This window comes from Helianthus annuus, chromosome 12 (genome assembly GCF_002127325.2).
Source record: "Helianthus annuus cultivar XRQ/B chromosome 12, HanXRQr2.0-SUNRISE, whole genome shotgun sequence".
NCBI lineage: Eukaryota > Viridiplantae > Streptophyta > Magnoliopsida > Asterales > Asteraceae > Helianthus > Helianthus annuus.
The window spans coordinates 13,375,686-13,388,343 of NC_035444.2; the positions used below are offsets into that span (position 1 = coordinate 13,375,686).

General features: G+C 37.5%; 1 protein-coding gene across 1 annotated transcript; it reads left to right on the forward strand.

The window, feature by feature from the left end:
• On the forward strand, positions 1 to 831 carry LOC110892479. Its single transcript, XM_022139640.1, has one exon. The coding sequence runs from the start codon at positions 1 to 3 to the stop codon at positions 829 to 831; it is 831 nt and encodes a 276-aa protein (XP_021995332.1).
• The last annotated feature ends 11,827 nt before the right edge of the window (positions 832 to 12,658 follow it).

The window sequence follows — 12,658 nt, forward strand, 5'->3', positions numbered from 1 at the left end:
ATGGAGTCGGTATTAGACGCTCAAGGACTTTGGGAGGTGATTGATCCAGTAACAGGTGATGTCGTGGATGAGAAGAAAAACAAAGTTGCTAGGGCGGTTATTTTTCAAGCGCTACCGGAAGACATACTTTTACAAGTTGCTAAAAACCGAAGTGCGAAAGATATTTGGGAAGCTTTACGAGTAAGATTTCTTGGCGCTGACAGGGTTCAAAAGGCTCGATTGGCTTCGTTAAGGAGAGAATTCGAGCAGCTTCGAATGAAAGAGACAGATTCTATAGAAAACTTTCCTGGAAAGATAAGCGAATTTGTTTCAAGATATAGCAGTCTTGGGTCAAGTCTTGATGATGAAGCATTAGTTCGAAAGTTGTTAGATTCTGTACCAAAGAAGTATCTTCAAATTGTTGCTTCTATTGAGCAGTATTCAGATATCGAAAGCATGCCATTTGAAGAAGCAATAGGCAGGTTGAAGGCCTATGAGGAACGGATCAAAGAGCAAGACGAGACGAGTGATAATGATCAAAGTAGGGTATTATTATCTAAAACTGATGGTCAAAGTTCTAATACCAATGGACAAAACTCTAAAACCGATGGTCAAGAGAAGAATGAAGAGACAGGTTGTAAGTGTTGTGGACGAGGATGGTCTAGCCAAAGTGATAGTGGAAGAGGTCGTGGTCGTGGTCGTGGTCGAGGAGGACGATACCAAAGGGATAAAAGGTTTATCGTATGTTATAATTGTCAAGAGAAAGGTCATTATGCAAGTGAATGTCCTAAGAAGGAGTCAAAGGAAGAAGTAGCAAACTTGGCCGAAGAGTATGATCCGTCACTATTTTGAAGAATAACGTGTCCATATCAAGATTAAGGGGGTGAATGAAGGATTAATCTTGATATAGGAAGGAGTAATTAAATAGTTAGAGATAATTATTAGTTTAAAGTATATTATGTTTATCTAGTTACTTTATTAATTGGTTAATAAGTATTAGAGTTGGTATTGGTTTAGGATAGCTTGTTTAGCAAGTAATTAGTTTAGTATAAATAGATGGGTTAAGTTATGTAATTACTTGGATGTTTGCTTTGTTCTTTAATAATATATAAAAGAGTCGTGAGGAGTTCTCACAAAATCGTTGTGTTGCTGCGTTTTTGATCTAGTTGATTCCAACAATTGGTATCAGAGCGTGTAACGATCAAGCGGGAGAAAGAAGAATCGAAGCAAATCAACCCGGTGAAGTCGAAAACCTTCGTGGATCGACAAGGAGAAAGAAGTCGAAAACCTTCGTGGATCGACAGAGAGAAGAAGACTCAAAATCTGAGTGAATCGAGCAGAGAAGTCGAAGCCTAAGTGGATCGACAACGAGAAGAACGAAGACTCGAAATCTGAGTGAATCGAGTAGAGACAAAGACTCGAAATCTTAGTGAACCGAGCAGAGAAGAAGACTCGAAATCTTAGTGAATCGAGTAGAGCGGTCGAAATCTTAGTGAATCGACAGAGAGTTGTGAAGAAGTTGCAATCTTAGTGAAGCGACAAAGAGGAGAAAGAACAAAGTCGGTGCAGCAACAAAGACGCTGAAGCCAGTTGCAATTAAAGAAACAGTAAGAAATTGTGACCATTTTTTTTTAAGTCGTCGCAATTAAGGATTGAAAAAAAAATCATCCAAATAAAAGTGCAAGGAGTAAATCAAAAGTGTACTCTAGAAAGGAGTGTTGGAGAGGTGGTGAATTATTAAAGAAAAGGAAGATAAGCATTATTTGTTTCTTTATTAGCAAAACTCAACGCAGAATAAAAAAGTAAGGCAAAGGTGCTTTTATTTAGTATTTTTTATTTAATCGATTTTTGAGAAAAGTACAACCGAGGAACAAGCGACCTGTATTTGGTGAGGATTTTGACAACCGATCGAAGTAATAAAAGATAGGTGAAAGATGGCGGGAGAACAACCAGTTAATACAGGAATTGTTCAGGTACGAGAAGACAACAACACCTCGTTTCAAGTTCCACGATTGACGTTAAAGAATTACAACACTTGGACTATCTTGATGGAGTCGGTATTAGACGCTCAAGGACTTTGGGAGGTGATTGATCCAGTAACAGGTGATGCCGTGGATGAGAAGAAAAACAAAGTTGCTAGGGCGGTTATTTTTCAAGCGCTACCGGAAGACATACTTTTACAAGTTGCTAAAAACCGAAGTGCGAAAGATATTTGGGAAGCTTTACGAGTAAGATTTCTTGGCGCTGACAGGGTTCAAAAGGCTCGATTGGCTTCCTTAAGGAGAGAATTCGAGCAGCTTCGAATGAAAGAGACAGATTCTATAGAAAACTTTGCTGGAAAGATAAGCGGATTTGTTTCAAGATATAGCAGTCTTGGGTCAAGTCTTGATGATGAAGCATTAGTTCGAAAGTTGTTAGATTTTGTACCAAAGAAGTATCTTCAAATTGTTGCTTCTATTGAGCAGTATTCAGATATCGAAAGCATACCATTTGAAGAAGCAATAGGCAGGTTGAAGGCCTATGAGGAACGGATCAAAGAGCAAGACGAGACGAGTGATAATGATCAAAGTAGGGTATTATTATCTAAAACTGATGGTCAAAGTTCTAATACCAATGGACAAGACTCTAAAACCGATGGTCAAGAGAAGAATGAAGAGACAGGTTGTAAGTGTTGTGGACGAGGATGGTCTAGCTAAAGTGATAGTGGAAGAGGTCGTGGTCGTGGTCGTGGTCGAGGAGGATGATACCAAAGGGATAAAAGGTTTATCGTATGTTATAATTGTCAAGAGAAAGGTCATTATGCAAGTGAATGTCCTAAGAAGGAGTCAAAGGAAGAAGTAGCAAACTTGGCCGAAGAGTATGATCCGTCACTATTTTGAAGAATAACGTGTCCATATCAAGATTAAGGGGGTGAATGAAGGATTAATCTTGATATAGGAAGGAGTAATTAAATAGTTAGAGATAATTATTAGTTTAAAGTATATTATGTTTATCTAGTTACTTTATTAATTGGTTAATAAGTATTAGAGTTGGTATTGGTTTAGGATAGCTTGTTTAGCAAGTAATTAGTTTAGTATAAATAGATGGGTTAAGTTATGTAATTACTTGGATGTTTGCTTTGTTCTTTAATAATATATAAAAGAGTTGTAAGGAGTTCTCACAAAATCGTTGTGTTGCTACGTTTTTATCCAGTTGATTCCAACATAATATATATATTTATCATATAATCTAAGTCACTCCCTTTTTAGATGTCGATTGGTACATTTTATATACACTTTGTTGCATATTATTTGTATGCTAATTGTACTGATACGAGTTGACGTCAATCGCATGTTGCGGCGGGGTGTTGATTATGAATGCGTTTAATATGGCTACATGAGATGCGAAAATTATTAACTTTTGCAAAACATCTTTTCATTTTGTCATATCCTAGGCGAATCCGCTTCCTGAGAGTTAAAGTTAACACAAAAGTAACCATTATCAATAAGAAAATCACATTGCAAATATCAAAAGTAGAAGCATCAATATGAATAAACAATGCCAAATTTATCTAATAAATTTGACACTGGTCAAAAATTTTCGAATGAATAAACAGTTCCAGATTTATCTAATAAATTTAACACTGGTCAGAAATTTTTGAAAATCGAATTCGAATTCTCCAATATTTGAAAACCACAAAGTTGAGTTAGGTAATTAGGTTGGCCCAAGAGACCCACTTTGTAGCAGTAAGGTTTGATATTTTTTTTTATGAATTACTTAAGGGGCTGTTTGTTTACCTCTTAACGTTGCTTTCAATGGTTCAGACCTCTTATTGATTCAGCACTTAATGGTCCAGATTGTTTGTTTCGTGAGCAGATGTCTGAACGGTTCAGACATTTGCCTCTGAATGGTTAAGTTTTATACTGAATCTGCATGGTTAAGACCTCTAATCTGAATTAGCTAAACATTTGCCTCTGAACGGTTAAGTATTATACTAGCTCTTAATGGTTCAGACCTCTTACTGGTTCAGCACTTAATGGTTCAAACCTCTTACTGATTCAGCAATTAACTATTCAGTAATGAGAATCAATTATCTCTCCACAAATATGGCAACCAGTCAATGACATGACCGTCATTGCCACAGAGGGTACATCGGCTCACATCAGGTTCACCGGAAACGTGCGCTTGAAAAGCCGAAGCCTCGTTCACGACCTTCTTTGTTCCTGCCATTGGATTCTTTGATATGTTATGATTTTTTTTAAGACTGCTCTGATACCATAATAATTTTCATTATGATAATTCAAAGTAGAGACAACCTTCAATTGAGTGATGATTACAAAATAAAGAAGATGCAGACTATAAATACAAGATGAAAGATGGAATTAAGCCTAAAATTATGTTCGGGAAATCAGACCAAGGACGGTTGCTTCAAACTCATCGGGTATCCCGATTGGTGGCCAGGTAAGGGTAAGCAAGAGAGACCGAAGCCAAAGGCGGCCCTTGCAGAAGTTGAGGAAAGCCCGATACCGGGAATGACCGCTGTCCAGTACCAACAATTCATCCAGTTCTTTGGAAAGAAAGAAGGCGTGGATAAAGAAGACACTACACCTATGGCTAATATGGCAGGTAGCATCGGCGAGGAAGGTGATTGGGTTGTCGATTCCGGTGCAACAGAACATATAACGTATGATGAAGCCATACTCAAAAACAAAAGAAAAGGGAGATATGAACCACCCGTCACTATACCAAATGGTGAAGCCATAGCCGTAAAGGGTAGAGGAGATTACACTCTACCTAACGGAATGACGGTTAATGAAGTTCTCCATGTTCCTAATTTTAAATGCAACTTACTGTCAGTTAGTAGACTTTCACAAGATTTACAATGTGCCATAACATTCTTTCCAAAATTTTGTGTTATGCAGGGCTTGCATTCGAGGAAATTGATTGGAGTGGGTAATTGTCAAGGTGGTCTATACAGGATGGGAATGGTGAGAGCCAAGAGACAAGCAATGGTGACTACTTACAGCACATGGCATAAGAGATTGGGCCACCCATCCAACTCTAAGGTTCCTTATTTTCTTAAAAATGTCTCCATGAACTCTAAAGATTTTTGTGATTCTTGTGTTAAAGCAAAGTTTACAAGATTGCCGTTTCCCGTTAGTACCACAAAAACCCATGCTTATTTCGATCTTATACATTGTGATGTATGGGGCAAATACCGAACCCCCTCCCTCACACGTGCAAACTATTTTTTGACCATCGTAGATGACTTTAGTCGTGCCGCTTGGGTGTTTCTCCTTAAACATAAGGATGAGGCAAGCACGTGCCTTATATATTTTCACAAAATGGTCCAAACTCAATTCGAGAAAAACATTAAAAGGGTAAGATGTGACAACGGAGGAGAATTCACATCGAACCGCATGCTCGAATTTTATACAAATGAGGGAATAATTCTCGAAACAACTTGCCCCCACACACCACAACAAAATGGTGTAGTTGAGCGGAAGCACCGGCATTTGTTAGAAACAGCACGAGCATTGAGATTTGAAGCAAAATTGCCAACAAGTTTTTGGGGTGAGTGTGTTTTAACGGCCACTCATGTCATTAACCGAATGCCCTCCGCCGTCGTCAACAACAAAACACCTTATGAGGTGTTGTACAATCAAGAACCCGATTATGACTTCATGAGGGTTTTTGGTTGTCTCGCCTATTACAAAAATATTGAAACCAAAGGAGACAAGCTCGAAGTGAGAGGGAGACCGGGAATCTTCTTGGGTTACCCACCAAGAACAAAGGGGTACAAAATATATGATACCCAACATCGTAAAATCGTCATCTCAAGAGACGTCAAATTTTTCGAAGACATCTTCCCTTTTGCAAATCTTAAGTTTGAAAAGGAGGAAATCTTTGTCCCACCATCAAAGTGGGATTACTGTGAAGAAACTATAACCAACCAAAGCCCCCTTGACCATTCTTGGGATAACCAACCAGAAACCCAACAACCTCAGACACCCCCACATGCTAATGAGCCCACCTCTAATTCACAGCCCACAACGAGCCCACATCCGAATCATGTTGAGCCTGATTTTGAAGTTGGTCCAGAAAACATTGAAGAAGAAACTGGGCCTGATCCGGAACACATGTCCGAGCCCAGACCAAAACGGACCAGGATCTAACCACGGCATCTTCAAGATTTCGATGTTCAACTCCCACCATCTATAGACCACACGCAACCCACTTCAAATCAAGAGTCCTCGACGGTACACCCTTTAGCGCATTATATTTCTTATGAAAAGTTTACTAATATGCATAAAGCTTTCTTGTCGGCCATTACCTCGCGTAATGAGCCAAAACACTATAAGCAGGCAGTGCAAGACCCACAATGGGTAGAAGCTATGAAGCAAGAGATTAAAGCCCTTGAAGAAAACAAGACTTGGGTTCTTGAGAGTTTGCCGGAAGGTAAACAAGCGATCGACTCTAAGTGGGTGTACAAAATCAAATACAAGCCGAATGGGGACGTGGAAAGATACAAAGCGCGGCTCGTTGCTAAAGGTTATACACAAATGGAAGGGGTAGATTTCCATGAGACTTTTGCTCCGGTGGCAAAATTAGTGACGGTTCGAACACTTCTAACCGTTGCTGTCAAACAAAGATGGCATATGCATCAACTTGATGTAAACAACGCCTTCTTACATGGTGATTTGCACGAAGACGTCTACATGAAAATACCTCAAGGTTTTGCTAAACCAGGTGATAATAGAGTTTGTAAGCTAAGGAAGTCTCTTTATGGTCTCAAACAAGCCTCGAGGAATTGGTATCAAAAGTTTACCAACTCGCTCGTGGGAATTGGTTTCAAGCAAACAGGGGCAGACCACTCCTTATTCACCTTGAAAAGTGAGGGTGTTTTTCTCGCTGCTCTAATTTATGTAGATGATGTTATTATTGTTGGCAATGATTTGAAAAGAATTGAAGAAGTCAAGGTTTTTCTCAATGACAAGTTCAGCATCAAAGATCTTGGCATTTTAAAGTTCTTTCTCGGTATTGAAGTGGCACGAATCAAGGAAGGAATGGTGCTTAGTCAACGAAAATACACCCTTGACATCCTCGAAGAAACAGGCATAACCGGTTGTCGCCCAAGTCCATTTCCAATGGAACAGAATTTGAAACTCGACAAATGTGATGAAGAGGCGCGGATTGATGCACATCAATACAGAAGAATGGTTGGGAAACTTCTTTATCTACAAGCCACAAGACCCGACATTACCTATGCAGTTAATGTCTTGAGTCAATTCGTCAGCGACCCAAGACAAAGTCACATGGAAGCTGCTAATCGTGTTCTACGGTACCTCAAAGCCACTCCGGGGCAAGGAATTCTCATACCGAAAGAAGGAGGCACTAATCTCACAGCATATTGTGACTCGGATTGGCTAGGATGCCCTTTCACCAGAAGGTCTAGGACCGGCTATCTCTTACTCCTGGGAGGAGCTCCCGTGTCATGGCGGTCCAAGAAGCAATCCGTTGTCTCGCGATCATCGGCAGAAGCAGAATATCGGGCAATGGCACATGCAGTGAGTGAAATTCTATGGATGCGATGGCTACTCGAGACACTCGAAATGCCTCCTACTGGACCTACTCCTTTATTTTGTGATAACCAGGCGGCACGCCACATAGCTAACAATCCAGTGTTCCATGAACGCACAAAACATGTCGAGATGGATTGTCATTTTGTCCGAGAGCGTGTCGAGTCTAAAGAAATAAACCCCGAGAAGATCGACACGAAAACACAAATTGTCGACATTCTAACAAAACCATTGGGAACTCATCAATTTCGTGCTCTACTTGACAAATTGGGCACTCGTGACCTTCATGCTCCATTTGAGAGGGAGTAATGAGAATCAATTATCTCTCCACAAATATGGCAACCAGTCAACCACATATCACTCCTCAATCAATCAACGACAATCCTTGGTCTGATTTCCCGAACATAATTTTAGGCTTAATTCCATCTTTCATCTTGTATTTATAGTCTGCATCTTCTTTATTTTGTAATCATCACTCAATTGAAGGTTGTCTCTACTTTGAATTATCATAATGAAAATTATTATTCAGAAGTTGCCAAACAGCCCCTAAGTCATTATTTAGAACTTCATAACTAACAATCTTTTTGCCGACTTGATGATGTTTCTTGCATTCGTTTTTACACAAAGTAAAAAGAAATAAAATGTTTTGTTGTTGCGGTAAAAGGGCACACCGCACTCTTCCCCGCACCCACCCTAAACCATTGCATCCGTGTGTACCATGTTGGTTAGTATATAAAAGATATGTTTCTAAGCTTTTAAAAACTATTGTTTATAAGTGATCTTAAGTTTATCTTAAAAACATATCACTTACCCCTGAATGGTTACATTGATGTATCTTGAAAACCCAAGATATCTAGACCGTTATCAAATTAAAAATCAGAACTAACTTTGATATTTTCTCCGATATCGCACATGGTTGAATCATCTCATTGACTATGAAACTTTTGTTGTTTGGTTACACCTGTGACTACGTGAGAGTGAAAAGTTGTAAGCTTCTGATATAATACCTTAAAAATGTAAATTACATGTATGGTTATTTTCAATAACTCCAATTATAGTAGGGACCTAGAAGAAAAACATATGAAAAACATGCACAAGTACACATAAATTTTCGAAAACCGAATTCGAATTCTCCAATATTTGAAAACCGCAAAGTTGAATTAGGTTGGCCCAAGAGACCCACTTTGTAGCAGTAATGTTTGATATTTTTTGTAAAAATAACTTAAGTCATTATTTAGAACTTCATAACTAACAATCTTTTTGCAGACTTGATGATGCTTCTTGCATTCGTTTTCCCACAAAGTAAAAACAATTAAAATAGTGTCTTTTTATAACAATGACCAACAAACATAAAGAGACATACACATTGCAGGAACAATATCACTAATAGAAATTAAAAATTATCTTAACACCCTACACCTTTGTCCCAAATTGTACTTTGGACCAGTTAACAAATTGGGGATCAATCACTTATAACAACACTCAGTATCACCAATTATCAACCGAACATAAATTTCTTTTGATTCAAATCAATATGTTGATACAACAACAACAAAAGTACAAAGCCTAATCAAATCAACAAAAACAAAGCGATCTGAAACATGTCAAATAATAAAACTTTGCATTTAAACACATGCTAACATATGAAATCGTCCAATTAACTAATTCAACATAAAAAATCACAGATTTCAGCGTGTTTGTAACAGATATAACATAAAAGATGAGGAAATTTTCGTATCAATTTGTCACGATGGTATTTCATTCGCCATTTTAAATAGTAGAGATTAGTTTTGGAGAAACGAGAAAATGGGTTGGTGAAAATTTGTTATAAATTGGGTTGGGTTTATATAGTGTAAAAATATGTAAATTATTTTTTTTTATATAAAAAACGGCTATATAGCCGTTGCAATTAAACTCCAACGGTCACAAAAGGTTCAACGTTCATATTGTGGGCGCGGTGAGTAGTCACCGATTTCCATCATTATCTTCGGTGAGGGAAGGGTCGGCGGCGGTGTTGCGGCGCGGTAAAAGGGCACCCCGCACCCACCCCGTTCACCCTAAACCATTGCATCCGCGTGTACCATGTTGGTTAGTATATAAAAGATATATTTCTAAGCTTTTAAAACTGATGTTTATAACTGATTTTAAGTTTATTTTAAAAACATATCACTAATCCCTGAATATGGTTACATTGATGTATCTTGAAAACCCAAGATATCTAGACCGTTACCAAATTGAAAATCAAAACTGACTTCGATATTTTCGCCGATATCGCACGTGGTCGAATCATCTCATCGACTATGAAACTTTTGTTGTTTTGGTTACACTTGCGACTACATGAGAGTGAAAAGTTGTAAGCTTCTCATATAATATGTTAAAAATGTAATTTACATGTGTGGTTATTTTCAATAATTCCAATTATAGTAGGGACTACATGAAAGTGAAAAGTTGTAAGCTTCTGATATTTTCGCCGATATCGCACATGGTCGAATCATCTCATCGACTATGAAACTTTTAAAATATATTAATGGTAACCGGGTCAAACCTCATGCAATCTTCTATACTATAATGGCGTACCTAGTACCTCAATTGGTGTACCTAAATTGTATTCAGCTCAAATGGGTACCACCTTAAAATAGTGGTAGTAATAGTGAAAAAAGCAAATGAGTACCTTAAAATCCATGGTCCTGTACTAAAATTTTATGCAGCAAAGAGTCTTAGTTTTATTCTTTTATGGGGGGCTCACATAGTTTACTGAAGAATAAATAAGTTGGTCTATTATAAAGGTTCATATGGGCCACCTGTTTTGCAGGCTGTGATAAAAGCAACTAAGACCATGTATAGTGGTAATGCCCCTCTCTTTGGGCGTTTTGCGTCATGTGGCAACCCAGTCAGCAATGAGGCATTATGGGGGGTTTTCTAAAATGGGTGTAGTGTGGATGTAGGCATTGTGGTGTAATAGAATTAAATTAAAAAAAACCATAAAAAAATGTTATTGGACAAATGCAGCATGGAAACGGGTGATTGGCCAAAAGAATTGAAGCAAGGCGTTGAAAATAAAACGCCAAAACCAATTTTGGGTTCAAAAACGCCCCGGGGAGGGGGGGTTGGGTGGCGTGTTTGGGTGTGCTTTTATTAAAAGAACGCCCCAAATTTCATCCAGTATGAATGGTCTAAGGGTGTTCTGTCGTGCACAGTGACTAAAGTGGTACACGAACCATGACAAAGTTTGCTTCTTTTGTTTGTATGATGTGTTATACTTCTACATTATTGTGGCCTTAGTTGATCAAATTAATTGAATTTAACCATTTTGACATTATTATCCTATAAGACATTATTTGATGGAAATAATGGCATTAGCAGGAATTTGTAGGTTACCCTTTTGGTGTCCATAAGATGAGAATAATAAGAGACTTATCATACACCAAAACCTTTCCCTCATTCTTACTATGTTTTGATCCATCCTAAAAGTACACCATAAATTGGAACAAAGAACATTACCCTCATTCTTACTATGTTTTGATCCATCCTAAAAGTATGTTTTGATCCATCCTAAAAGTACACCATAAAGTGGAACAAAGAACATTATAATGGGGTACCATTCACACAAGTAAGTGTCTCTAATTTGGTATCCATGTTTATGTTATATGTTATGTGATTTGGACCCTTGATTATATCAGTTCAATTGTAATAAATAATATCAAATCGATGATCTTACAATATTTCCACTTATGATTTTATGGAACTTGAAATTGAAGTTTATTTGCTAAGTAAGGGCTGTTACTTGCCCTACAAGAACATTTAGTGATACACAATAACAACCATAAAAAAAAATTCAAACGTCCAAACCTGTACTAACATTTAATGTTAGCTACTTACTACCATGGTTAAAAAAAAAAAGAAATCGAACACATGACTAGTTCGTCAACTACATTCAAATCTTCTTGAATGTCATCTCCTCTCATATACCTATGCTTGTAAATCCCTCTTAGCATATCCAAGAGTCAGAAATCATAACTATATTCATGAAGAACACAAACATTGCATTATTCATGCTCATACTATAATAAGTTAGATAACCACATACGCTAAACACTTTATGCTAAACTCTTATTCTAGCACACAACTACTAATACAAACAGCTTACACAATCGTACCAATCAAGACTGATCCTATAAGCTATCCAACAAAGTCCGAAAATAACCACTTAACATTTCCACGTTTCATGAGCACTCCACTCTACAAAAAAAAATATGTACATTCGCCACCGGTTCTTAGAATGTGTGTAGTCCGTTAGCACCCCCATGACAAATCAACATGGGAGGCGCTAAACACCACCCCCCTCTAGTTTTTGAGGGGCGCCGAAGCCCTCTTACACCATTGCATCAACAACCTCCAAGCCCTTGAGAGATGAGGTCTACTCTCTTTTGACCAATCATGTATTTTCATTTTATTATATATTTTGTTAAACCACTACACCTAGTTATTGTGTGTTTAGTTATTACTCAAATGCATACATGGCTCTGACGTGATCGTGACATAGCGGCGGTTTAGTTATTCCACTACACATAACCTTATAAGAACCAAATCTTTAAAGATGAGATAATGATCTAGCTTTAAGGATGTATGACTTTAGATATATGATATGCGCATGATGATTTATAATGTATCTTATATATATAACCTATTCTAACATAGACTTTTATCAAATTACAATCTGATTTGTGATTGTGAGCCCCTCATTCTGTAAGATCTAACGTATGTATATTAAACTCATAGATTTCATTAATTTTATTACTACACTCATCTATACAATCTTTAATATACTTAATAAACACTTTGTTAAGAAGGACATTATGTTTCCCTCGTCAAATAAAGACTACGTATGCAGTAATATGAAAAGTATTTGCAGTCTTTCTACACAAAATTTGTAGCAATCAATGAGACAATTAAAAGTTTCTAAGCTTCTGATAATATGTTTGATGATATTTTTCAATGACCCCGATTATATTATAGGTCCTAGATGATATATATACACGTGTAAAAAAACATGCAAAAGTACAAATATCATAATTACAAACAGCCAAAAACTAGTGACTATTTCTACAATTCAGAAGTAA